At 46.7% G+C, this 27,094-nt stretch overlaps 1 protein-coding gene and 1 long non-coding RNA gene across 4 annotated transcripts in view; one reads left to right on the forward strand and one right to left on the reverse strand.

The window, feature by feature from the left end:
- Window positions 1-12,259, reverse strand: part of Foxo3 (forkhead box O3) — a 105,967-nt gene extending 93,708 nt beyond the window's left edge. The window contains exons 1-2 of one of the 2 annotated variants that reach the window (XM_070010914.1): window positions 12,042-12,259; window positions 10,232-10,941 (exon numbers count right to left, since the gene is read on the reverse strand). In XM_070010914.1, coding sequence (XP_069867015.1) covers window positions 10,232-10,849 — 618 coding nt within the window. In that variant the 5' untranslated portion in view covers window positions 10,850-10,941; window positions 12,042-12,259. Of the gene's footprint in view, window positions 1-10,231; window positions 10,942-11,370; window positions 11,404-12,041 lie in introns of those variants that run through there. The other variant, XM_070010915.1, reaches the window with a different exon arrangement.
- Window positions 12,260-14,158: 1,899 nt separating this feature from the next.
- On the forward strand, window positions 14,159-22,029 carry LOC138819413 (uncharacterized). 2 transcript variants are annotated; one of them, XR_011369430.1, is made up of 5 exons: window positions 14,159-14,560; window positions 15,262-15,387; window positions 15,506-15,651; window positions 21,340-21,494; window positions 21,658-22,029. It is a non-coding gene; the product is annotated as an uncharacterized lncRNA (long non-coding RNA). The 2 variants fall into 2 exon arrangements; XR_011369429.1 differs by having other exon boundaries at window positions 14,159-15,387.
- Window positions 22,030-27,094: the final 5,065 nt, after the last annotated feature.

Genomic DNA, 27,094 nt, shown 5'->3' on the forward strand with positions numbered 1-27,094 from the left:
GCAAATGTGGGGGTTTTCTGAAACCCACTTTTCTCAGTGCTGCTGTCTATTCATCTACCTGCTTGACACCTGCAATAGCACAGATGTCCTATTGTCACAAGGCAGAAGTTTCTCAGAGATGAGCAACTCCCCAAAGGATTTTTTTCCCACACTATGCATCACTCTATTAATTCTAAATAGTACACTCTGTATCTGACCTACAATAAACCTCATACACATAATGGTGTTCTCAGAAATGAGAATCTCCAAACCGATAGGTTTCAGGTAGAACTCATTCTTAAGTCTCCCCTGTCCCGCAACAGAGGGCCCATGTACTATGAGTCCACACATGTGTCAATGGAAGGAGCCTAAACCATGGCCAACCTCTACTCCCTACCAATATACAAAGATGCATTATTTGCCCTGAGGCAGCCACAACACTGAATGTAAGCATCAAGACATATTTTGTAAAATAAACGTGAGGAGGGCTGGGGAGGTGGCTCAGTGGTAGAGCGCTTGGCCTTGCATACATGAGACCCTGGGTTCAATTCCTCAGCACCACATAAGCAAAAAGAAAAAAGCCGGAAGTGGTGCTGTGGCTCAAGTGGTAGAGTGCTAGCCTTGAGTTGAAGAGCTGAGGGACAGCGCCCAGGCCCAGAGTTCAGGCCCCATGACCGGACCCAAAAAAAAAAAAAGAGGATTGGTGGTAATGTAGGTAATATAGATAAAAAGGCAGCTTAAGTCTTTTTTATTGTCCCTACAACCCTGGGGACAAGAGAACATATCGAAAAGAGTTTCAGAGTCCAGATCTAAGTTTGAATCTCAAGCAGGTAACTTTCACCTCTGTGAACTATTTAAATATTTATCTGGTAAGATAAATATTAGACATAATGTAGCTGAGTGCTTGGCAGATATTATGTGCTCAATAAATCACAGGTACTGTTATTTTCAAAATTATTATAATTATGAATAACTAAGCCTGAGAATGTCTTTTGTAGACTTTTTTTTTTTTTTTGTCGGTCGTGGGGCTTGAACTCTGGGCCTGGGCGCTGTCCCTCAGCTCTTCAGCTCAAGGCGAGCGCTCTACCACTTGAGCTACAGCGCCACTTCCGGTTTTCTGGTGGTTTATTGGAGATAGGAGTCTCACGGTCTCTCCTGCCCGGGCTGGCTTTGAACCGTGATCCTCAGATCTCAGCCTCCTGAGTAGCTAGGATTACAGGCGTGAGCCACCAGCGCCCGGCCTTTTGTAGACTTTTTATTGTAAAAACCAAACTGTGATTCCAATCTAATCCAGAAATACCATTATGCAATATAAGAACAGATGTAATTCTGATTCTTAAATATGTATGAGCATTTCAAGCCAAACACCTACTAGGTTCCAGAAAATATCTGTTGTTTCTAAGAACTAGTCTTATGCTGTATGCTTTGCCTGGACAGCTGGGTTTTTAAACAGAGGGATATGAACCTGAAACTTAAGGTGCTGGAACTTAATAAAATTTGAACTTATCTGGGTACCTGCAGCTCTTGCCTATCATCCTAGCTATTCAAAAGTCTGAGATCTGAGAATCCCCCGACAAGAAAGTTCATGAGACTCTTAGCTCCAATTAATCACAAAAGAACCAGAAGTAGAGCTGTGGCTGAAGTGTTAGTGCTAGACTTGAGCAAAAAAGCTAAGAGACAGAGCCCTGGCCTTGCATTGGCACATGCGTACGAACACACACAAACAAAAAAGCCTTAACTGAGCACAGAACAAGATGAGGTGAGATGATAGCAGAGAGCTTCTGGATTAGAGCTACTATCATCATGAATGGGACACAGCTCATCTTCTGAAGGGAAGGTCATAACATACCTCTTCCTGACTTTGTAATGGAAACTGCTCTGGCTTGACTATCCTTAGCTTGTGACCACATCCCTCCCATCTTTGACTCCACTCTTCATGGCTTTCTCTAGCTCTCTAAGCTGTGTCCTATCCTCTCTTTTAAATACACCAGTCATTGTATTTAGAGCTCTCTTAATCCAATACAATCTCAACTACTTTTAGAAAAACCCTATTTCCAAATAAGGTTACATTCTGAGGTTCCAGGTAGATCTGAATTTTGGAGTGGTAAAATTCAACCCACTACAAATGCCAAATCAAAACAAACTACCAACATCCAAATAAAAATGGATGGAGACTACAAATTACTGTAGCACAGAAGCCTCCAGTAGATCTATGCCCATTAAATCTGAATTGGAAATAACATTCTTGCCTTTCTCCTACTTAGGGAAACTATATAAGCTTGAAAGATATCAAAAGTGTCATAATGAAAATAGCACTAAAACAGGACGTTTTACTGACCCAAACACTTGACATGCTCTGCAAAAGTTTGAACTAAGTACTACTGAACATTTATATATAGAGTATTAGGAATAAAGTAACCAAAAGATGAAAAAGGCACATTCTCTCAGTGAAGTGTTCTCATTTAACTATGTGGAGATGGGCAATGCATTGTGAGTTTTAGAAGACCAAGGCTCCTTTTCAAAAGTTACTTTATGTATTTAATCTCCACCACAAATTTGCAGTGATGACCATTAGCTTCCATGGAAGCTCAACATATCTGAGTTCTTTTTTTAAATCAAGACATTATTTTATTTTAGCTTTACGGAGGAAAAAAAATATTTGAAATCAGCCTATGTAGACTTGTGTACTCCCTCTGCTGGCTCTAATGTTAAAGTAAATTTCCAATGGCTTCAGGAGCTGAATTCTTTTCAGTAGATATCCAAAATACAAGGAAATATATGTAGATAACACACACACACACACACACACACACACACACACACACACACACACGTGTTCAAATACATAAATAAGAAATCAAAAAACGCACTAAAAGTTGCCAAAGACATCTCTGTTGACTTTACTACAGTTCCCTCCAGAGGGAAACAAAAGCCTGTGTTTGGTTTGAAGAGAGGTCACCTCCTGCTTCAGCCCTGCTCCCTACAAATGTGCCTCATGGCTTCTTTGCTCTGCTCGCACTCTCCACTGCAGGAGCAGGCAACATCTCTGCCCTCACCAATGAAGTGCCTGACTTCTTCATCATAGGCAATGACCAGGAGTAGAACTGCTAGAACCACCGCCTGCCAGAGAAGTTAATCTGTTTCACTTTGTAATGTTATCCCATAAGTCACTAAGGAATTGCAGAGAAAGTCTCAAGATTAGAACTTCAAAACAACCCATGAGAAGTGTACGCTTTTGAAAAGCCTGGCATTCAACACACTGCAGTCATTTGTGTTTAACCAGGACAGTGATCGAGTCACCATCATCTTCTACAGATGCTTGCTATTCTGCTTCTTTTTCCTTCTGGAGAAACTGCAACACTAGAAAATGAAAGCGATTTGGTCAAGAATAAAATGTTTAAAAGATACTGAGACTGCTGGCAGTTATGCAATCAGAACTGGAATCTTCTGTCAGAATCACCAGCCTAACCTCTTATTTAGAAAACTCAGAGAAGCTGCTGACTGGCCCTGAAATATTTCACCTCACAGACTGCTTGCTGCCTTCTCTTTCATTCACAGGCAACAAATCTCTCAGTTAATGGATATAAACTACAACTAAATCTGAAACCTGTGTACCTAAACATGCAGAACATTACAAACTCCTAACAACTATGCTCCTATAAGAGGAAACTAGCAAACTTGGCTGGTGATTCTTCAGCAATTTCCCAACAGTGTTGGTAATTTCCAGACAGTGGGTATAGATGTTACATAAAACAGAGTACACTTACAAAAGAAAACTTTGATTTCATCTCTCTTATAATGAAAGGTTTGTCTCAAGATCTGGTTTCCCTCTGTTTCTGGGCTGAGTGAATTTTCCAGGCACTTCCATCCTTGTTAATAAAGTACTGTAAGAAATTCTACAGATGGCAAAGCATCAGTTTACATTTACAGCACATCAAATCAACATCAGTGACAGGAGGTGGAAGGCTCTAATGTCCTCACAGCTGCAAATACCCAAAACTCTATACATGGTATCAGCTCAGTCCTAACTCTCAGCAATCCTTTTCCATTAGATTCCTAGAAAAAGTCCATCTTTGTGGGCCAAGGGCATGATGGTCTAAAAGGTAGCTCCATGTATCATAAATATTGATATGCTTGGTTCTTACCTTGTACTTGGGAAAATCCAAGAGTTATTGGAATATATTTTTTTAAAAAAACAAGCAAGAATTATGGGCAGGGCAGAGTAGGTGAGAGGGCTTTTCAGCAAAGTGAGTTGAGAATGCTGATGGAGAACGCAATAAAGAGCAACATAGCCACTCTAAAGACAGTCAGCCAGAGAAGAGGAGGAGCTGAGAACAAATGAAGAGCCTGCAGAACTGCAGGCAAACTGCACTGACACAAACTGCTGTGAAACCACAATGGTTAGGAGCAGGCACCACAGAACAGTGGTACCCTGAGCTCATGTAGACATCCTCTAAACTTACCCCTGCTAGCTGTGAGACCCTGAGCCAGTCACTCAGAGTGGCCTCACTTAAAAGTGGAGTAGGTACATGATCTTTAAGATCCCTTAATTCTGAACTTTAACCACTTAACAAGGCAGATGAGTCACTGTATCAGAGTTGTACATCCACTCAGAGGGAAGCCAGGCCTGTAACCAGGTACTGGGAGACAGACTTGGGGATCCCACATTCAAGATTTTCTCAAACTGATTCATGTTGTAGTGGCCTTGAATCTTCTATAGCAAACTCACAACAACCTGCAAAGAGCTAAACGCCAACTCCAAGCCTTGCCCAACAGCAACTCTGTCATTTGCCAGTAATTCTGAGAAATGCAGACGTATGGGCAACAAAGACACGCTCATGAAGCAGCCTTGAATGTTGTGTCTGTCTCTACCTACAGAGTGAGAAAACCTGTGAACTGGAACCTTATCTCCCTGGTGCTACTACACACAAGGTACCATCTCTTGGGTTATCCCAGAGGTCTTGCAGAATGCCCTGCACAAAGTATGCCTGTGATAAATATTTGCTGAATGGCGTGTGATGCAGATAAGTAAAAGGTGTCTTTTTATTTTTTTTTCTTTTGCCAGTCATGGTGCCTGAACTCTGGGCCTGGGCACTGTCCCTCACTCAGCTCTTCAGCTCAAGACTAGTGCTCTACTACTTGAGCCACAGCACCACTTCCAGCTTTTTCTGCTTATGTGGTGCTGAGGAATAGAACCCAGGGCCTCATGAATCCAAGGCAAGCACTCTACCACTGAGCCACCTTCCCAGCCCCAAGGTGTCTTTTTAAAATGTCATGTTCATTACTGTACACCAGCTGGAATACCCACTAACATACCTGACTATTTCTAATATACAGCACAAAGGCAAAGTGGCTCTTCAGGACCCTTCAGTTTGTGACACAAGACAAAAAAGAGAACTGAGGAGTCAAGAAAGGGATCATGTTTGTTCCCACAGGCAAGATTAATGGATAGAAAAGCAAAATAAATTTCATTCTTTCTAGCCTAGAAATCTGGAATTCAAGTCTCTGCACTGTCACCAATAACTTTGTACATATGGTATCTGCTAAAAATTTCTCTATCCCAAGAAAATGACTTTTCAGTAGACAAAGTCTCTCCATCAATTTTCAAAAAAAAAAAAAAAAAAAGCTGGTAAATACTAAAAAGTTTAACGTCAAGATGTTCTTCTATCGTGTCATTTCCTTAAAATAGAACCTTCCTAAAAATATGTCTGCTATAGTTTCACTTCATTTTCTAAGACGGAGATAAACACATAAAACACACACTTAGCTTCTTTTTTGAGGAATCTCTCTGCTACATAGGGCTCACAGATTAAAGTTGAAAAGGTCCATTTCTTCACTTCACAGGTGAGTGACACAGCTTTGAGAAAAGAGGAAAGTCAGTCGCCCTGGTGCAGTGTCACAGCAGAAAGAGGAAGAATGTTAGTTGAGAATCACTGACAAAGACAGGGCTGCCAAAGGAAATTACAAAACATCATTTTGGCAACATGAGTCTAACAGAAGACAGATTCTTAACACACGACCATAACTGGCCCTTTGGTGAGTTATTCCAAGAATTATTGGTCATCCAACATGCAATTATAACTTTGTCCATTTGCAATTTTAAAACTAAGTTGCAGTTAAAACAATGTTCTCTCAATACAGTATGAGGGGAAAAAACAGGTACAAGAATCTCTAGAATAAGAACAGTAAGTACATAAAGAAGTATTTGGGGGCAGGTCAGCCCTCATCTTTTTACCTTGGCAAGAAGCCACAGAAGCACACATTTTCTCGTGAAGGGAGGCTCAGCTTGACCTCTGCAGTAGCAGCAGAAGTCTTCACACAGTACTCCCAAGAAACTCAAGGCTGCCTATAAGTATGACCCTGCCCTGAGCCACAGGAAATGTAAGTGTGGGTATGTGCAGGGGAGTAAGTGATAAATAGACTTTCCTGGTAAACTCTGATCCTTAGAGGTCCCCAAGGCAGGGGGAACTGAGAGAACTCACTGCTTCAACTATGGTTGCACTGCAAGAAGTCTTAATCTGAATTAAAGAAAATATAACCTTTTCCCCTCTAACCACATCTGATTATTCATTTCTACTTTAATGTCTGAGGTAAAAGGACCTGTGAGATAGCCATCATCCTTCTCCATGGCACAGTATGCATCTGACAACTGTGACAACTGTACTTTGACCAAAGGCTTCCTCTTTTTGTTAAAATGGGATCTTTCTCATCATTTGTATGGCTTCATACTTCCTAACAGCTATACCAACTGGTACTGTGCAGCAACATAAATATGGCATATTCACACGGCCTTCAGCAACATGTATATGTCCTGATGCTGAAATTAGAACCAAGGTGCTTTTAGATGGAGGGTCAAACATGCTTTTCAGGAAAGCAACCTCTACATGTTTAAAACTACTCATTACCAAAAGAATTAATATAAACCTTATAACCATCATTCCTTCTGATCTTAATACTGAAGAATGTACACAGAGATTTTGGTTATAGTTATACTCCCCCCAACCTGTAAAAGAAATAAAGGAAAATTGATGTGGATAAGATTTTCAGACATAAATAAAAGGACAAGAGAACTAATTCTATAGAAAAGAAACTACTCATTACTTAGTAAATGACTTTTTTTTTTTTTTTTTTTTGCCAGTACTGGGCCTTGAACTCTGGGCCTGGGCACTGTCCCTGAGCTTCTTTTTGCTCAAGGCAAGTGCTCTACCACTTGAGCCACAGTACCACTTCCAGCTTTTTCTGTGTATGTGGTACTGAGGAATTAAATCTAGGGCTTCATGCATGCAAGGTAAGCACCCTACCACTGAGCCACATTCCCAGTCTGGTAAATTACTTTTTTTAAAGGTCAATTTAAATAAAACAGTGTGTATAGCCCAGTGCCAGTGGCTCATACCTGTAATCCTAGCTACTCAAGAGGCTGAGATCTGAGGATTGAGGTTCAAAGCCAGCCCGGGCAGGAAAGTCTGTGAGGCTCTTGTCTCCAATAAACCACTCGGAAAACTGGAAGTGGCCCAGTGGCTCAAGTGGTAGAGTACTAGCCTTGAGCTGAAGAGCTGAGGGACAGTGTTCAGGCCCAGAGTTCAAGCCATCAACCGACCAAAAAAAAAAAAAGAAAGAAAGAAAGAAAACAGTGTGAAAACAAAGACTTCTAGAACTGCAGCTACTAAATTACTTTTGTACTAACTAGCTTCATGATCTTAGAAAAGTCATTAACTTCTTGAAGAATCAAGTTCTTCACCAGATCAGCAAACAATTCTAGCTATACATTAGGATCACTTCAGGAAATTAAAAAGAAAAAAAACTCTAATGCTAAGGTATACACAGCACAATTAAGTCAGATTCACTGGGTACTGGTATTTTTTTTTAGTTTCCAGTACCAAGATATAAACAGGACAGAGAACCACTGGTCTAAATTCCAATTTCCAAAGCCTCCCGTCTAATTCTTGCATTCTATCATATTAGAGTGATAAGTCTAGTTATAAGATCTCATAATGCACTGGCCCAAAAAAATCACAAAAGAAGGCCTAGACCTGACCTGTGGGCCCTGCATGCCCACATATCTAGGAGAGGTTAACCTGAATTCTAGACATTTTGGGAAGTTAAAGTCCTAATGCATAACTCAGAATGTGAATAGTGTGGTTTAAAAGAAGATGCATGCTTCCAAAATGACTAATCACAATGGGAATCAACTCCTAAAGTGTGATGCATGGAAATGGGTCACAATTAGTTCCTGACCTCTCCTTCCCCCCCTTTTTCCACCCCCACTAAGCCACGAACACAAAAAGATTGGCTATTAGTCATAATCAGAATATGAAACCAGCCCCAGTTTCAAAAGCCTTCTCTATCATCAAAGATTTGGAAGTTCCTGCATGGCCGCATCTTTTGATGAAGGTCATCTTACAAAAACTCAACCTAAATTATATCCCTTTTGTCTTCAAGGATTAGTTGCCACATGATACTAAGAAATGGAATTGGTAAGTATATTTTAAAAACAACCACAAAATATATGCTGTCCATTTTCTCTGATTCTACATACTTACCTCCCCCTTCCTGACTTTACTCTGACATTAACCCTTGCCACCTACTTGGAAGCCTAGTTTTCTTTTTATATTTTGTTTGACTCCTTAAGTTTTAAAAATCTTTTTCTTTCTGACAAACCTATTTTTAAAAGCTATCACAGGAGCAATACATTGAACCATACTAACTCTGTATAAAGAGGCCTCAGATCACACAAGTGGCTTTTAGATCAAAAATAAGATTCATAATGCCAATATCTGTATTTTCTTGTAGTGAGACAGTTGTGGGATACAAAGTACATATTTTGCTTTCAAAGTATCTAAACAAGGCCTCTTCAATATTAAGCATTACAAAAAAAAAAAACCAGGCACTTTGATTACAAAATGTTTCTAAAAGCAAATTAAAACGTTGCCCACTCTAAATTCTTTAGTTTGTTCATATACAGGCTCATCTCCAGTGCTTCTATCCAGTTCTCCAGTTAAATGAAATTGTTCTTGTTTTCATACACCTAGAAAACCTGGACCCAATGAAAACATAAGATTCCCCAATGACAACTGAAGAAGGGACAGAGGAAGAAAGCAACTAACAAAACAGAGAGAAAAAAAAAACCTAAGCTGCAAATAAAACTGGTAAGTGATATGTATCTCCATCTATGGTGGATTTTTCTCTAGCAGTTCGGACATATTCATGGGGGCGGGGAGGGGAATGCCAGGGAGGTGCCCACAAAGAGCAGAGCCCTGGATATCAGCAGCCCAACAGGGCAGGAGTTAATCTCTTTGGATGCCCAACTGCAGGAAGTCATTACATCATAGGCCTTTCCACACTTCTCCCTACCACGTGTCCTATGCCCCAAGAGGCTGAAAAGGTTCATTTATAGGTGGAAGCCTTTATGGCCTGACCCAGCCCTGACATCAGACCTTGCTCTCAACTGAAGTGCAGGCCCAGAGTCCCCCACACCTGACACCTGCCTCACACTGTGCCAGAACCCAGGCCTCTGCAGGAGCAGCAGGTGCAGGTAGTCTATGTTAAGTAGCAAAATTGACCATTCTAGGGCACAAAACATTTTAGAGGCTACCCGAGGGGCAGATCTCTTAGGAATAAGCGTTTAAGCACCAGAAATTAATGAGGACTGACCAGGAAAAGGTTTGCAATTGTTGCATGCTTGATAATGGGATCAAAGCGTCTGCGGGACAATTGACTACAAAGCCCAAAAGTTGAACCCAAGGTTCTTATTCAGAAAGGTAGCACATTCAGTAAGTAAGTAAGTTCACCTTGTGGTGACCAACTGGAAACCAAAATCCCAAACATTCTCCTCTCCCCCTCTTCCTTCACTCCAGGCCCAGTGTCCTCCCTGCAGGGGAGTATAGAGATCTATTTCAAAGTTGGCTTCGGACCTACCTCGTTGCTGCTGTCCGGGTAATCCTGCAAATGCACTCCAGTCCATCTGCCCTTTCCTCGTAAGTGTCCCTTGCTCACCTCTCCTTACCTGGTCATGCCCAAGGTTGTTTTTTTTGGGGGGGGGAATCCTCCAGCAGGCGACCCTCCCCCAAACTCTCCTTCCTGTAAAAGACATCCCCCCGCCCCCCGCAAAACAAAACAAAACACAGCTGAGACTCCTCTGCTAACCCTTTTCCCTGACGCCTGCAGCTGCGCTGGGTCCGTGGGATCCTAGGCGCGTCTGGCGTTGCGCAGGAAGCCCGGCCAGAGGGGCCAGCAGCCCCGGGTGGGTACGCACCTTCCAGCCGGCAGAGCTGTTGCTGTCGCCCTTATCCTTGAAGTAGGGCACACAACGCACCATCCACTCGTAGATCTGGGACAGAGTGAGCCGTTTGTCCGGGGAGCTCTCGATGGCACGGGTGATCAGGTCGGCGTAGGACAGATTTCCCCAGGCATTCCGACGCGAGGAGCATTTCCTCGCCTGCCCGGAGCCCCCAGCCGCCCCCGGCTGCGGCGGTGGCAGTGGCTGTTGGGGCTGCAGAGGCGTCTGCGGGCCCCCGCTCAGCGCGCCCGCCGCGGGAGCCTGCCCGGACCCGAGGTCCTGCCCTCCGGAAGCCAGCAGCCGGGCCGAATCATCCAGGAGCAGCCCGGAGCCCAACGCGCCGCTCCCGCCGCCGCCGATCGCCATGGCCGAGCTGGCTCGGCCGCTACTGTCCTCGTCGTCTTCGTCGTCGTCCTCCTCCGGGATCATGGAGTCGGCGGCTGTCTCCCCCGAGGGCTTGGCCGGACTCGCCTGGAGCTCCGGCCTCTGCAGGGGCCACGTACAGGAGCGCGGACGGCTCTGAGGCTCGAACTCCGGGTCCAGCTCCACTTCGAGGGGAGAGAGCGGGACTGGGGAGGCCGGTCCCTCTGCCATCTTCGCCGCCGGCCCGCCGGCCCGCGGCTCGGGCACTCGCGCTCTCCTCTTGCGCCGGGGCGGGGTACGGCGGGAGAGGGTCGGGGGCGCCGCTGGAAGCGCGAAGAGAGAAAGAGAGTTGGTTATCCCGGATCGGAGCCCGCTCCGGGGCGAGTCCTCACCCTCTTCCTCTTCACCACCGCACCGCGCCCGCAGCCCAGGAACAGGCAGACCTGGGGAAGTGCGTCCCGCGAACCTGGCGCCGCAGACACCGCCCCCTGGCCCGGCCGCCGGGGAGACGCGAGCGAATCGACAGCTGCGCACGGGGCAGCCCCCTCCCGCACCGCCGCGGCCCGGGCTGCGGGTCTCTCTGGCGCTAGGTGGACGGGCGGCAGGAGGGGTGGAGGGGTAGAGGGCGGGGGGGGCGGGGGAAGGGCGGCCGCGCCTTCAAAGTGGGCAGCGGCTGGGACTGGCGTAGCCCCGCCGCGGTCGGTGGGGCGGGCGTGCGTTTGTTTATGTTTCGCTCGGGCCCGCTCTAGTACCTCTCGCGGCGCCACCACCGAAGTCTGTGGCGTCTTCGGCTCGGCTCCCCTTCCGCAGCCCCGCCGCCTCCGCGGTCCCCGGGCCGACTCCTCCCAGCCCCGTGGCCCGAGCCCCAGAGATGGCGCGAGAGTCTCCCTTGCCCTCCCCCCCCCTCCTTTCGCCCGAGGACGTGGAGGGCGAACAGGGATCGAGTGCCGACTGGCCCTTGTCACTTCCAAAAAAGAGAGCGAGAGATGGAAAGGGAGCCAGCAGCCCGGCGGGTGCTGGCAAAAGGGTCGAGCCCTGCAGCAAAGGCCACGGGGGCGGGGGCAAGGGGGTGGGTTTGTTTTTTCTCGGGGACGTGGTGCCCCCCCGCCCCTTCCCCAGCCGGGAACCGGGAGGAGGAGGGGGAGCAAGTCGGAACATAAATCTTCCAACAGGTCGGGAAGCGCCAAGTGGCCCGGGCTGCCAGAAAACCCCGACCAGCACGCTCATCACCTCCTGGCTCCCACTGCTGCCATCTTGACAGTTCCCCCTCTTCCCTTAAGTCCTTTAAAAACACTAGCGGGAGAGAAGAGGGGCGCGCACACCGAGTCACGAGGAGGGAAAAGGGAAGCGCCTTGCCCTGCACGGAAGCAGATCCGGAGTCACCGGGAAGGCGGCCGCCCCGCTGCACTGCTCCGGCGCCTACCTCGGTTCTTCCCTTCAGGGACGAGGCGGGAGGACAGAGAATCCCGCGCTGGCGCGGGGCACGGCGAGGAAGGGGTGCGCAACCCCGGCGAAGGAGAGGCGCTCCGGCCGCCGCAGCAGCCCGCCCGAGGATCCGCCTGTCAGCCTGCGCGCCGCCGCCTTCCACATTCCTCCTCCTCCCTTCCACGAGCAGGGCGGCCGCGGCAGCAGCACAAAGTTATAGACACACGCAGGGAGCCTCAACCTAGGCTGACGGCGGGCGGGCGGGCGGGTCCCCGCCCAGGGGGAGGGCTGGGGCGGGGGCCGGGGGTGCTGGTGTGCGTGCGAGTGTGAGTGCGCGTGTGTGCTTGCGCGCGCCTGCGCGGCTCAGCTCCGCGGGGCTGCGGGGCGTGGGTGTCGGGGCGCGCGCTGCGGGCCGGGGCTCAGCGGGCTCCTGCAGCGCTACGGGCTGGGTTCCTCCTTTCCCCTCAGAGCCTCAAGGACAACAAAGCGCGATGCTGGCTTAGGAGCCGGAGAGGAGGATCCCTGAGCGCCGACCGCCCCCACGGCTTGTAATAGAGTGGCCTCGCCTACTCCAGGTAGGGCACCTGGCACTTGGGGTCCCTGTCCTGCGCGTCTGCCCGCCGGGCTCTATGCTCGCCCTGGTATCTGATTCCCCATTAGAACCCAACACCAGGTAACACCCAAGATAAGATACTGACCTCAGATGGCAAAGGTTAACTGGCGTGGAAATACTGACCCGCGAAGATGTTGGTACCTGCAGGACTTCGATAAGCCAGTGCCCTCAGATTGGGTCAGGCAACGAAAGGTGCACACTGAGCCCCTTAGTTAGATCACAGTCGTGTAACACTTTTCATGGAGTCCTACCACACCGGAAAGAAGTGTAACTAACTCGACAAGAAAAGGGCACGGTCCGACTATTGAAAGTGGGAAACAATTTCTCATCTGAAAATGACAGCCAAACAACTGCCTAGAACTGACTTTTTGAAGAAGAGACGTGCCTTTAAAACATGTTCACAAGTCCTTAACCCGCCGTGTCTCCAAGCGCCTGACGACGAAAAGACGACATGCAACATGCACACCAAAAGTCCACCCACTTTGGTTCAGAAATATCTTTTAAAAATAAAAATCCTTCAAGCCACTTCAGATATTTTAGTCTAGAAATGGGCTCCGCAACAACTCAAGACACGAAAACGTCCAAGAGCCGAGTGCACACAGGAGCCCGCCCACTCTGCTAATACCGGGCTCCGGGCTTTGCGCAGGGTCCGTCACTCAAGTGACGCCAGGCCCCGCCCCTGCACCAAGCTAGTTCGACGCGTACAAACAGATGATGTCATTGTCTCCACACGCGCGTGACCCCGGAGCTCTGCGCCGCGTCGCCATTCGCTGCGCCGCTCACTCGTCAAGCCACGCCGCGCGCTGACTGGCCGCAGCCACCAGTCTCCAGGCCCCAGACACCCCCTCCACTCCCCTCCCCCCCGCAAATAATAAACAATCGAGTAAAATTCGGAGGAAGAAGGGGAGGGAGGAACGGAGGAGAAGAGGGTGCGCCCAGAGGCAGTCTGCACGCCGACGCCGGTGGACTGAAAAAAGGGGGACGTGAGAGGACGAGGGAGGGGAGGCAAGGCGCGGACCCGGGGCGGCGAACCGGCTCGCGGCGAGCAGGTGTCGGGTGGGAAACTTAGCGCTCGGGGAAAGCCTCGCACCGTGGACACTAGGGCCGCGGGGCAGCCGTGTGGGGGCCGGGGGCGGGGACTGGGCTGCGCCGAGCCGCGCGGGCGGAGCCGGCCGACACGTGCGGGAGGGGGGCGGGAGCGCGCGGCGCCGGCTCGCCCGCGGCGGCGCGCGGCCCGGCGGCGGCGCGCGCTTGTTTACCAGCGCACGTGGGTGTTATTTTTAAATGGAATGTGGGGCTGGCGGCGCGGCCGAGTGGCGGGCGCGTGGGGCCGCCCGCGTTGGCGGAGGGACGCAGCGGGGCCCGCGCCGCCACCTCGTCGGCGAGGCTGCACCCGCGCGCGCTGCCAGCGTAGCGGGAGGCTCGGGCCGGGGATCGTGACTGCGATTTTTCGCGCGCTGCCCGGAGCTGATGATGGGCCCCCGCGGCTGAGTCGGGTGCCTTCTTTGCCCGGGGTTGGGCTCCCGCCTTCACAGGCTGCGAACAAAGCGGCCTGTTCGTCCTTACCCTGGAGGCCGAGCAGATCTCCGGGACGCACGCTGGCGCACACACCTTTGCCGCGAAGGTGGACACGGCCCCCTGCTCGGTCCGTGTACCCTGGCTCCGAGCGGCCCAGCCCACACGTGCCCTCGGGTTGTCTCTCGAAGGGGAAGGCTGAGGAAAGGGGGGCTCTCTAACTTCTTTTTGGGTTACTCCTCTCCCTGTGCCAGCTTCTATCAAAAGCCCCGAATCTGAATTTGATTTACAGCCTGGCACCATGGACGGCAATGGGAGGATTGCATTTCAGCTTCGAGGCTCCCAACATGGCAGGAAGGAGCCAGCATGCTGAGGAGTTTATTTCCCAGGTCTGGTATTTCAGTCCTGGAACCCAGAGTCTAGGTCGCTCTGAGAACTGCATTTTTAAAAAGAAATCCAAATGGTTTTCACACTTAAAGTTTTTTTTTTTTAAAATACAGCTTACAGTAAACGAAGTACATGCTTGTTTTGTAAATTTAAGCAGTCTATTATCATTAGAATACAAACCTACAGAAGTAAAAAGAATTTGTGTGTACACTAGTGGGGCTCTCAGCCACTCTGTTTTCACTATGAACATATTGTTCATTTCAGAATTCATACCCCAAGGAATCTCCAACACATGAGAGTTTAAAGATTCATCAGATTCATTGAGAACATTATAACAAAATCTGTGTGTCTCTTTCTCTTCAATTAACTACCAAAAAATAAATACAGCTGGAAATAGATCTGTGGCTCAAGAGAACTAGCCTTGAGCACAAAAGCACAGGGACAGGCTCTTGAGTTCATACCCCAGGATTGACACAAAGAAATATATTAAATATTATGCCTATAGTGTTGGGTAAGTGTTAGAAAGTTGGGGACCAAAACACTTAGGATGGCAGTAACTAAATACTGGGCTTTGTAAAGTGGCATCTCACCTAAAAATTACAACACAAGTATGTTGGTCCTGTGGACAAAACTGAACACAGAAACTGAATTTCAGAGATTGTTTCCTGTTAGTCTGAAGTTGCCTTTTGTATTCCCCTTGTAGGCCTCCTTACTCCTCCATTTCGTTCTACCACTTTCCTTTTGAAATAAGCTTTGAGAGAAGAAAAGATTTATAAACAGAACTGTGTCCTTAAGATTTTCATTCATACCCAAATGAGTGTTTAATGTGGTAAGTAAACAAGGGAGTTATCCTCCCAGAAGAATAAAATTCTGTAATAAATTGCAGATCCAGTGAAATACAGATTGTGGATAGTCTTAACATAGATTTAATTTCTCGTCCTTTAAAGTTCTTTAGAGTGAGGAGGTCATGGCACTTCAGCTCTACTTAATTGGTTGTCACATTGTTCCTGGTGTCAGAAGTTTCAGTCTATCAGGCCAGGAATCCCTGCATTCTCCATCATGTGTCCCCTCTGAACTATTATAAAGAAACTGGGTAAGTTTTGGTTGTTGACTTAGAAAAGTTGTTTTTTCCCAAGTTCTTGCCCATTTTTTACCCTACTTCTACAAATGATTTGAGGTGGTGACTGAGAAGCTGAGTAAACTGGCCATTTTAAACAGCTGGTTGCGAGGGGGTTGTCAGTTGGTGCTGAGCTCTCCCTCTGAAAGGGCTGCCATTCAGCACCTGCACTAGCCCTATTCTCCGTGCACTGGAGCCAGCTGGTCTCCCTCTGTTCCAAATTCTAGAACCAAGCACACTCCATCTTAGCAAGTCTTGTTCTTCTTTTGGATTAGCTGCTATGTTAACAGATATGTGACCCAACTAGAAAGAAAGAGTGGTCCCAAATCTATGCCTGACACCTCATTAGTCCATTTCTCTACCTCTCCTCAGCAGACCATACGCATAGAAACATTCTTCTAGGAGCACTGTGTATTGAAGTACATAGTAAGCTTGTCCTTTAGAGGCACCATTCCAAGCAGGTTTCATCATCACCCGTAAGAGAACCAATAACTCCTGTCCTCTCGCTTTCCCTTTGCTATCAGTGGGTATGACATTCCCTGGGCACCTGCCTCAGTTTGTGACAGTGACTATTTCTTTATACTTCAGTTGGAAAGATAAGGGAACCAAAACGTTGTAAATAGTCACCTGAGATGGTATTGGGTAGATGAGAAAGGGGGACGAATTCTATATTTTGGGCATTGTGCCATAACAATCACTTATTTACAATTCACTTATTTATAAGCCTCACAGACACCATATGAAGTAGATTCTATAGTGCTAAGTTATATGGGGTTTAAGAATTCAGGATCTCAGGCTTGGAATGTGGCTTAGTGATAGAGTGCTTACCTAGCATTCATGAACTCCTGGGTTTGATTCCTGAATACCACATAAACAGAAAAAGCCAGAAGTGGCACTGTGGTTTCAAGTGGTAGAGTGCTAGCCTTGAGCAAAAAGAAGCTCCTGGACAGTGTGCAAGCCTGGAGTTCAAGCCCCAGGACTGGTTAAAAAAGAAAAAAGGGAATTCAGGATTTCAAGTCTGATTCCCCCACTTCCCAACTATGTGACTTTAGTGGTAGTATGTAACCATTGAGCCCAAATTCCTCATCCACAAAATGAGAATAAAATCTCTTAGGACTGTTGGAAGAATTGGGTTAAATGATATTTAAGATTAGAATATACTATAAAAGGGAGGCTTTTTTTTTTTTTTTTTGGTCAGTCCTGGGGCTTGAACTCTGGGCCCGATCGGCTCTTCAGCTCAAGGCTAGAGCTCTACCACTTGAGCTACAGCATCATTTCCGGTCTTTTGATGGTTTATTGGCGATAAGAGTTTCACGGAGTTTCCTGCTGGCTTTGAACCATGATCCTCAGATCTCAGCCTCCTGAGTAGCTAGGATTACAAGCATGAGCCACTGGCGCCCAGCTCCCTGAGCTGCTTTTGCTCAAGGTTAGTATTCTACCAGTTGAGCCACAACACTACTTCCAGCTTTTTCTGAGTAATTTATTAGAGATAAGAGTCTCACAGACTATTCTGCCTAGCTGGCTTCAAATAACTATCCTCAGATCAGATATCACCCTCCTGAGTAGCTAGGATTACAGGCATGAGCCACTGGTACCCAGCTGAAAGGAGGCTTTTTAAACTAGTGAGCCCAAGAACTCAGGGCTCTGTCCTTTGGCTTTGCTTTTTCATTATCAGCAGTGTTCTGCCACTTGAACCATACCCCCACTTTTATACTTTCTTTTTTTTTGCCAGTCCTTTGGCATGAAGTCAGGGCTTGGCACTGTCCTTTAGCTTTTTTGCTCAAGTGCTTTACCACTTGAGCCAAAGCTCTACTTTGGCTTTTAGGTAGTTAATGGGTGATAAGAGTCTCAGACTGTTTTGCCTGAGCTGGCTTCAAACCTTGTTCCTCAGATATCAATCTTTTGAGTAGCTAGGATTACAGGCAGGAGCCACTGGTGCCTAGCTACTTCCAGATTTTTGTTGGTTAATGGGAGATAAGAATATCATAGCTTCGCCAGGGACTTACTCTGGACTTCAGATCTCAGCCTCCCGATTAGCTAAGACTATAGGCATGAGCCACCAGTGCCAGGCTCCATCTTGAACAAACTGACTTAGAGTTTCTAAAGGTAATCTAACTTTGGAACATAAAAAAAAAGTTTATCAGGTGAATCAAGCAGGGCAAGTAGAGGCCCCTGAAAGGAGTTTTTATCCTGCACAGTGTTTGCCCTCAGCACTGATGAATAGCTTCCTGCTAAGTATGAGACAGGGCCATTAACTGATTACACTGGAGGAGGCATGCCCATACACAAAACATACCAGTTTATCTCAAACAACCTGCTCTGGCAGGGTCCATCCCTCTCACTTCACAAGAATTTGCCTTAGGTTGCCCAGCAGGCCCAGAATTTGAACTGAAATCTTACTAAATACACAGGGCATGCTCCACCCTCAACCCTGCTCTGTCTCCCCAACCTTGGCCCTAGAGAAAGGGAGCAGTGTTCTGAGCCATTTGGCCTTATGAAAAGAGTCTGGAGCCAGACAAGCAGAACCTCAAGGATTTCCATGGCCAGGCCAAAGCTGATGGTTATGCCCCCAGATGATTCTTTTCTGGATTTCTTAGGTGTTATAAAGTTTATTTTAGTTTGTTGCCATTTAAGAGGGAAGAGATTCACCTGAAATCTAGATATCTAGCTCTTGAAAAAACTGGAAGATCTGGTAACATTGGTACCTACACTCACATGGTTAGTATAATTGGTCTGTGCGTTCACCTGCATGGTCAAACCCTCTTCCCTTGTTGATACCTCCTTCCAGATGACTGGGCTTTACTTAGCCTCTAACTGGTACCTGGTACTCTGTGCTGGAAGGCTAGAGTTGGGACATTCTAGTTCATGAGAGAGAACTGTGTTTGTCATTTGAATTGAAGACTGGGAATATTTACCCACAGGATGTGGCAAATGCTATCAAGCCTGCCTTCTTTCCTTCTATTCTTCCTTCTTTCCTTCCTCCCTTCTACCTTCTTTCCTTTCTTCCCTTCCTCCTTCCCTCTTTTCCTCCCTTACTCCCTTCTCTCCTTTCCCTTCTTGCTGTTAGATGCTTGGCCAGTGCCCATTTCCTCCAAACACACTCTCCTCAGCCACTGTCTTACACTCTAAGGTGGATGATTTGTTCTGAACAGAAAGTCAAGGACAGGCTCGGTGATGGTGGCTCACATATAATCCTAGCTCCTCAGGAGGCTGAGATCTAAGCATCTTGGTTCAAATCCAGCGTAGGCAGGAAAGTCTGTTAAACTCTTACCTTCAGTTAACCACCAGAATACCAGAAGTGGCACTGTGACTTAAAGTGGTAGAGCACTAGTCTTGAGCAAAAAGAGCTCAGGCTCCGAGTTCACACCCCACAACTAACAAAAAAAAAGAAAAGAAAAAAAGATAGGATTACACCAATATTCTAGTATTCCCAGGATTTAGGAGATAGAGGCAGGAAGATCTTGAGTTTGAGTCTAGGCTGGGATATGTACAGAGACCTTGTTTCAAAACAAAAGATACTGAAAGAGGACACAAAAGCACTTGAGTCTGTCTGAACTCTGCTTACCAATTGGCTGTGCATTATCTAACCTCACTTTTAGCATATATCAGTTGTGAGATAGGGTCCACTGTGAAGTTTCCACACATGTATACAATGTATCACTCTTTCCTATCTCCCTTTTGAAAATAATTTCAGCCTTGAGTGAAAAAGCAAAGGGACAGTGATTAGGCCCAGAGGTCAAGTCCCAGTATGGACACCAAAACAAAGATATTCTTGGGAATTCATAACTAGGCTTTATGTAACATTAACATGTAACATTATGACTCAAATTCACAATATCATGGAATTATAAAACACCTTCATAAATTCCACATTATGGTGTTTTAAGCAACTCTCAGAATCAAACATAAATCTTTTCTGGGAAAATACCTTGAACTTAGACCCTGAAGAATTCCCACACATAAAAATTTACGAACAGACTTTCACACCATGAAGCACAAAACAAACAAGGAACCAAGTTCTAAATGAGGACAGACAGAAACAAAACTAGTGTTGAACAGTGCTTACCTCCCATGCATGAGGCCCTGGGATCAATTCCATAGCACCACATAAACAGTTTTAAAAAAAGGCCAGAAGTTGCTTAAGTGGTAGCGTGCTAACCTTGACCTGAAGAGCTCAGGGACAGTGCCCAGGCCTAGAGTTCAAGCCCCATGACTGACCAATAAATAAGTAAATAAATAAAATAGGAATTAAAAAAAACTAGTGTTGAGCTAAGCAGACAGAAAATAAGTGAGCTTAATATAAAGAAATAAAAGAGAAGTTTTTAAAAATATAAGAACAATTGTTTCTTTTTAACAACCTCAGTATTTTAAATCCAAGTATTTCCTATTTTTTACTTTTTTTTTTTTTTTCTGGTCATGGACCTGAACTCTGGGCCTGGGTGCTGTCCCTGAGCTCTTCAGCTCAAGGCTAGCACTCTATAACTTGAGCCATAACACCACTTCCGGCTTTTTCTGATTGTGTGGTATTGAGGAATCAAACCCAGGGCCTCATGCATGAGTGGAAAGCATTCTACCACTGAGCTACCTTTCCAGCCCTTTTTTTTTTTTTTTTGTCAGTCATGGGCCTGAACTCTGGGCCTGGGCACTGTCCCTCAGCTCTTCAGCTCAAGGCTAGTGCTCTACCACTTGAGCCATAGTGCTTCTTCTGGCTTTTTCTGTTTATGTGGTGCTGAGGAATCAAACCCAGGGCTACATGCATGCAAGGCAAGCGCTCTACCACTGAGCCACCTTCCTAGCCTGCAGCTCTATTTTTTACTTTTTTTTTTAAGATAGAGTTTTACAATGTAGGCCACCTTCACTTTAAACTCAACAACTGTTTTCATTGACTGTTGAGTGCTAGGGTTACAGGCATGAGCCACCAGGCCTAGCTCTAAATGTTGAGGATCTAAGGTCAGAAAGATTAATAGCTTGCCAACTGAAGGAAGAAAGTAAAGCATTCGAAAGCCAATGAGAGTTTGTGGCTGCAATTTTTTTTTAATGTAAACGTAAAAAACAAACAAAAAAACCCTCCTGGGGCTGGGAAGGTGGCTCAGTGGTAGAGCACTTGCCTTGCATGCCTGAGGCCCTGGGTTCGATTCATCAGTACCACATAAGCAAAAAGAAAAAAAGCCAGAAGTGGCGCTGTGGCTCAAGTGGTAGAGCGCTAGCCTTGAGCTGAAGAGCTGAGGGACAGTGCCCAGGCCCAGAGTTCAGGCCCCATGACTGGACCCCCCCAAAAAAACCCTCCTATTATAAGATAAGTGATAAGAAGCTATGAAGTCAAACTGGACTGTATTGAACTACATAAGCTGTGCTTCAATTACATTTTTCATGTTGAGAGAACTTGTGAAGTGAGCATGTGCTAGTATCTGCCTGTTAGAAAATTAATATAAAATGCTTCATTATTGGTATCTTAAATACAAATGGCTTTAAAACATTGTGCTGATCCTTTAAAGAAATCAAGGTCCCATGGAACTCTTCAATATACATTGCATACATCTCTCCAGGTACAGTTTGGTACGCGTGCTATGTGTGTAGTTTTGTGGAATAGTCTGGTACTAAAGCCCCCACAAAGTGGTTTAGGGATTCAGAGAACATTAAATCTGATTATTGTCCCTCCTACAGTCATACCTGGAAATGGAAGATGAAACAAAGATGACAGGAAAAATGAAAAGTTCAGCCACATATGCAAGTCTGATGTGAACATCAGTTAAAAATTCTCCAGCAAGCACGTGTCCAGCAAAGCCTGGCACACAGAGGAACCAAGTGGTCCCACGAAGGTGGTAGATTGGGATCTGAATACCAGTCATGTCTTAAAAGAAAGATTTTCCTTTGTCAGAGGAAATTCGGGTCCTGGGAGAGCCCTTCTTAGTAGCCCATTGGAGGATTTAGGGTGGGGGTGGGGGTTAGTGAGACAATCATTTCAAACCCTTCTCTGCCTAGCCCAGAAGATGGCATTCAAAGTGTGGAGTCCGAGCCCCCTCTGCCTGGTGTTGGATCTGCTCTGCCCAGAAGATGGCTGGCTGTTGCCCACAGCATGGATTCACCCTTACTTCTTCCCCTATTCTTAGAGTGGTGCTCACTCCTCTCATGTCCTGTCTCTGCCCTCTTGTGCTCACTTCTGGAGAGACAGCTGAAGCCACCAAAACTCGTGACAGGATCACTGAGTGAGACGTGTCAGGAGGAAGCACCATGAACCTGGAGTGCATTTATGGAGGATGATACGTGAGCCTTACACATTCATGCAGCACTCAGAGTCCTCCTGTGTCTCCTTCTTCAGGCCCTTCATTTCAAATGACTTAGGAAATCTGTATATTGGGGGGGAAAATGAAACCAAGTGAATAATTCCATAAATGAAACGTGCCTGAGTGCTCTGGCCTGTTTAGGGAATGAATCAAGTCTAGCCAGGTTGGGTCAGGCCCACCTGTGTTTTCACTCTTCTCTTGTTTGCTTGCTTGTTAGTATACTGGGAGTTGAGCCCTTCTCTTTCAGCCCGTCTTGGGCTTTTCTAGGTTCTTTTTTTGGTTGGTCATGGGCCTTGAACTCTGGGCCTGGGCACTGTCCCTGAGCTCTTCAGCTCAAGGCAAGCGCTCTACTGCTTGAGCCACAGCGCCACTTCCGGTTTTCGAGTGGTTTATTGTAGATAAGAGTTTCACGGACTTTCCTGCCCGGGCTGGCTTTGAACTGCGATCCTTAGATCTCAGCCTCCTGAATAGCTAGGATTATAGGCGTGAGCCACCAGTGCCTGGCTTTTCTAGGTTCTTTTACAGTGGACCTTCACTCTCGCAGTCTGAGTTGCTTCATGGCAAAGTCCATGTCTTAATCTCTTTTGAAAAGAAAAGAAAAAACATTTCTTTTTTTTTTAATTTAATTTTATTTTATTTGTGAACATACTGTACAGAGGAGTTACAATTACATAGGCAGGATAATGCGTACATTTCTTACCAAGCATTGCAGCCTCCTCCTTTGTTTACCCTTCACATCCCTTCCCAGCCTCCCCCCTCCCCCCCAATCCCAATCCTTCTCCTTCCCCCCTCTTCCCCCCCTCCCCCCCCCACCAACGTTGTAAAGCTCGTTTTGGACATGACAACTTGTACTTCTCATTGTTGCAACAGGTCCACCTGTATCCTTAAACAACTGGTTTTTCCCCATCTCCTCCACAAGTTATACTGACATCAAATATAGTGAAAGCAGGGGTTATACTGTGGGGGAGGGACATACAAAGCAACAAAGAGATAATCTTATAAATGTGTTAGAAACACATGCATGAAAGAAAAAAACATTAAAATACACATCTAAGAGAAAAAACATTTCTTGACATCCTGCAAGGCATCAATGTGAGAGAGAGCTCAGGACCAGGAGCTCTTGAGATTCTGTGTTCTACCCTGCACTCACTAGACTCATTGCCTTTCCCAAGTCTCAGTTTCTTCCTCTCCAAGATAAAAGGGCTCGACTAGAGGAACTGGAAGGTGTTCCTGCTAGTGCCAACTTCTTTTTTTTTTTTTTTTTTTGTCGGTCGTGGGGCTTGAACTCTGGGCCTGGGCGCTGTCCCTCAGCTCTCCAGCTCAAGGAGAGCGCTCTACCACTTGAGCTACAGCGCCACTTCCGGTTTTCTGGTGGTTTATTGGAGATAGGAGTCTCACAGTCTCTCCTGCCCGGGCTGGCTTTGAACCGCGATCCTCAGATCTCAGCCTCCTGAGTAGCTAGGATTACAGGCGTGAGCCACCAGCGCCCGGCTGTGCCAACTTCTATCTGTGACCGTTTTAGTTAATTTTTTCAATCAGCATTCATCCAGTGCCTTTGAAGTATACCCATTACAAACGTAGTGCCTGGGTCAAGTGCCACAGCACTTTTCATTTCTCTGGTTTGCATGTTGTGAGTGCTTACTGGGGCATCAAGGTTTAGCTATTTCCAACTACTAGCCTTTGGTCTTTCTTGGTAAGAGCCATTATTGTTATTTTTCCACTAGACTGGAAGCTCAGTGAAGCCAGGGACTCCATCTGATTTGTCTTTATACCTCAGCATATCAAAGGCACTCAATAAAAGCAGAAAGGTGGGCTGGGAATGTGTCTCAGTGGTAGAGCACATACCTTGTGTGCCAGAGGCCCTGGGTTCGATTCCTTAGCACCACATAAGCAAAAAGAAAAAAGCCAGAAGTGGCGCTGTAGCTCAAGTGGTAGAGCGTTAGCCTTGAGCTGAAGAGCTGAGGGACAGCGCCCAGGCCCAGAGTTCAGGTCCCATGACGGACCCCCCCCCAAAATAAATAAATAAAAAATAAAAGCAGTAAGGAGGCAAGAACATAAAGGAGGTGGGTGTTAATCCTTAGAATCTTCTCATACCTGTGATATCAATGGGCACAGAAAACAATCCATAATTAAGTCACAGTCCCTGTCCACAGAGAGGGCTATTGGCAGCAAACTCTGACCTTTTACAGAATCAACAATCATCAGAGCCATAGAAAAATTACTTTTTTTTGTTGCCTTTTGTAAGTGTGTATTATAATCATGGTCCTGACAAAGATGTCAAATGCATCTTCATGCAAAGGAGGGGAGAAAATATTCCAATTGAGTTGCCAAATTCATTGGCTTCTAATCTTAGAAGATCTACACCAGGAGAGCCCATCCCTGCTGAGGGAGTATTGACACGAGCTACCCCCGCTCTGTAGCTGCTTTAGTGTTTCCAAGATGCTCTTCAGGAATAACTCATTTATTCATTTTCTTTCCCTGAGTCTAGCTCTGGCATCTCAAAAACTTCCTTGACCTATTGACCTGTGAGGGGCTTTGTTGTGGTTGTGTTCCAACTAGATCACTTTCCCCTGGTTAATGCCACATCCCTCATTAGAGTATAAAACACAAAGTTTTTCTCTGCTCAGCTGTTGGTAGGCAAGGTGCCCTCTTACACACACATGGCAAACCAATTTCTGAGTTCTGTGCCAGTGACATATCTCCACTTTGATTCTTCTTCTCAAGTTCCTTTCATTTGAACCACCAGACACTCCTGGTGTCCATTTGAGAAACCACCTCCATTGCATTTTTGAGCCAGGTTTTCTACTTAGCCCAAGAGCCTGTCTGGGGCTAAACCATAGCTGCACCTGGAGCACCAGGTCCTCGGATCCCTCCAGTAAATGGCCAGGTCCAACATACGGTCTCCTCTAGTGCCTTCCTCTCCGTAAGCAGCATCTGCTACAGTGCAGCTAATTTTCTTCTTCCTTTCTGCCCTTCTTCCCTCTCTTTCTTCCTCCCTCCCTCCCTCTTTCTCTCTCCCTTTACCTTTCTTCTTCCTTCCTTCCTCTCCCCCTCCCTTCCCTCTTCCTCCTCCTCCTGCCTCTCTCCCTCTCTTCCTCCCTTCCTCCCCCTTTCCTTCCTTTCTTTCTAGCTTAAACAATAGACACTGTTCTAGAACTGTTCTGGAAGTTAAAAGTCCAAGATGGGGGGGTCCCAGTAAACCCAGGTCTGATGAGGTTTCTTCCCTGGTTTGCAGACAGCCATCTTCTCCTGAACTCATGTGGCAGACAGAACATTCTAGTCTTCTCTTACTTTAAGGGCACTAATCACATAAGGAGGGCCCCACCCTCATGACTGCATCTAACCCTTATAACTCCTGAAGTCCTTTACTCCTAATGCCATTCCACTGGGGGTTAGGCATTCAATAGACACATGGTAGTTGGGGGCAAATATGAACTCTATACTTCTTGAACGTTCTCCCAACAGGTAGTTAGTATCCTTGAACTTCAGTTTTTGTGAGCACCTGGTGATGGCATGCAGGAGCCAGGCCCAGGGGCAGCTAGTTCATTTTAATTTCTCCCTCCCAGATTCTGTGTGGAAGGCTTTAGCATGAACTTACTGAATGGCATTTTCCTGACTAAAAGGAAAGCACACGGTGGCCCCAGTCACGCTGTGCATCTCACAGCTCAAGATTCAAGAAACTCCGATGACATCTGTGAAAGAGGATTGAGACATTGAAGAAGGAAGCTCAGCCTGACCGAGTAGGGTTCTCTGGTGGGAACACTCAGACCCCCCAGGAGAGGAAGAACTGTACACAAAGGACAGTCAGGAAGAGTCTCACCTCTTTAGCATGATGGGAAACAGCCTGGGAGAGGCTGTGGTTTCAGCTTTGTCCTCCTTTCTGGATGGTAGGGAGAGGCCCAGATGCCCAGAGACGCAGGCTTCATCAGAATTCCCACTCTCCAGTGGGAATCTAGCCCTCTCAGAACCTGTCTTTGTAGGAAAATGGGTTTTCTCCACAGCCTCTGGAACCTGCCAAAGGGCAGCTTTTTCTGAGTGTCTGCATTTCACTGTCTTACTTCACTGAAGATCAGTGCTAGGACTGATGGCAATTCATCCCAAGGCCCACTCACTGCCCCGCAGCACTAAGACACACTGACACCAGTCACTCTAGAACATCTCATCTGCACCAGCCCAGCCTGAGTTCATCTCATCTCTTACTTGTTCTTTGGCAGAAAGGTAGGTCACACCAGAATCCCAATTCTGCGGGTGGAGAGGGGAGACAGAGGGGCAGAGGAAGAGGCAGATTCAAAATGTCCCCTCCCTGTTCGCTGCCTTTGCTATCAGACTTCACAGCGCTCCCCTGTTATTGTTCTGCAGAGAACTCTAGAAAAAGAAAATGTATCTCTCTACATCATAACCTACCCAGAAGAATAAGCTATGTTGGCACCGTGTGGCCGGTTTTCAAGTAGAGGACTGGTGCAGAACCCAAGAGGAAAGGTCTTTGCCTGAGTTAATGATCTCCTCCTGCCCTCTTGTGGCCGGAAGCTGAGCATACAGGCAAATCTCCATCTCCCTCCCTCCCCATACTTCAACTTCTATACTCTGATATTTAAGGTTTGATGGGGTGAAAGAAGGAAGGACAGGCAAGGGAGAAGTGGAAAAGTCTCATTCCTGCAGAGAGAGAGAGAGAGACAGAGAGAGAGAGAGAGACAGACAGACAGACAGACAGACAGACAGACAGACAGACAGACAGACAGAGACAGAGACAGAGACAGAGAGACAGAGAGAGAGATGGGAAGAGAGAGAGAGAGAATGTGTGTGTGTGTTTCAGAGAGCTTAGCCTTTTCACAGTTGGCTAGCACTCTGCCACTGGAGCCATGCTTCCAATCTACCTATTTCCCTGGCTCATTGGAAAGTGATTGTAGATTTTTCTGCCCAGATTGACTTCAAATCTTGATCCTCAGATCTCAGCCTCTGGAGTAGCTAAGAATTTCAAAGTGTGAGCCACTGGTGCCCCGCATCCTGCAGCTTTCAGGGTATGTTCCTCCTCAGGCTCCCTCACCCTGGTTTAAGTACAAATCATGGTCACTGTGTTCTGGACAGAAGTCTAGTTGCACCAACATTTTATGAACTCGAGGCTTTGCACTTGCTAG

This window comes from Dipodomys merriami, unplaced genomic scaffold, assembly GCF_024711535.1.
Source record: "Dipodomys merriami isolate MVZ:Mamm:240054 unplaced genomic scaffold, mDipMer1.0.p SCAF_8, whole genome shotgun sequence".
NCBI lineage: Eukaryota > Metazoa > Chordata > Mammalia > Rodentia > Heteromyidae > Dipodomys > Dipodomys merriami.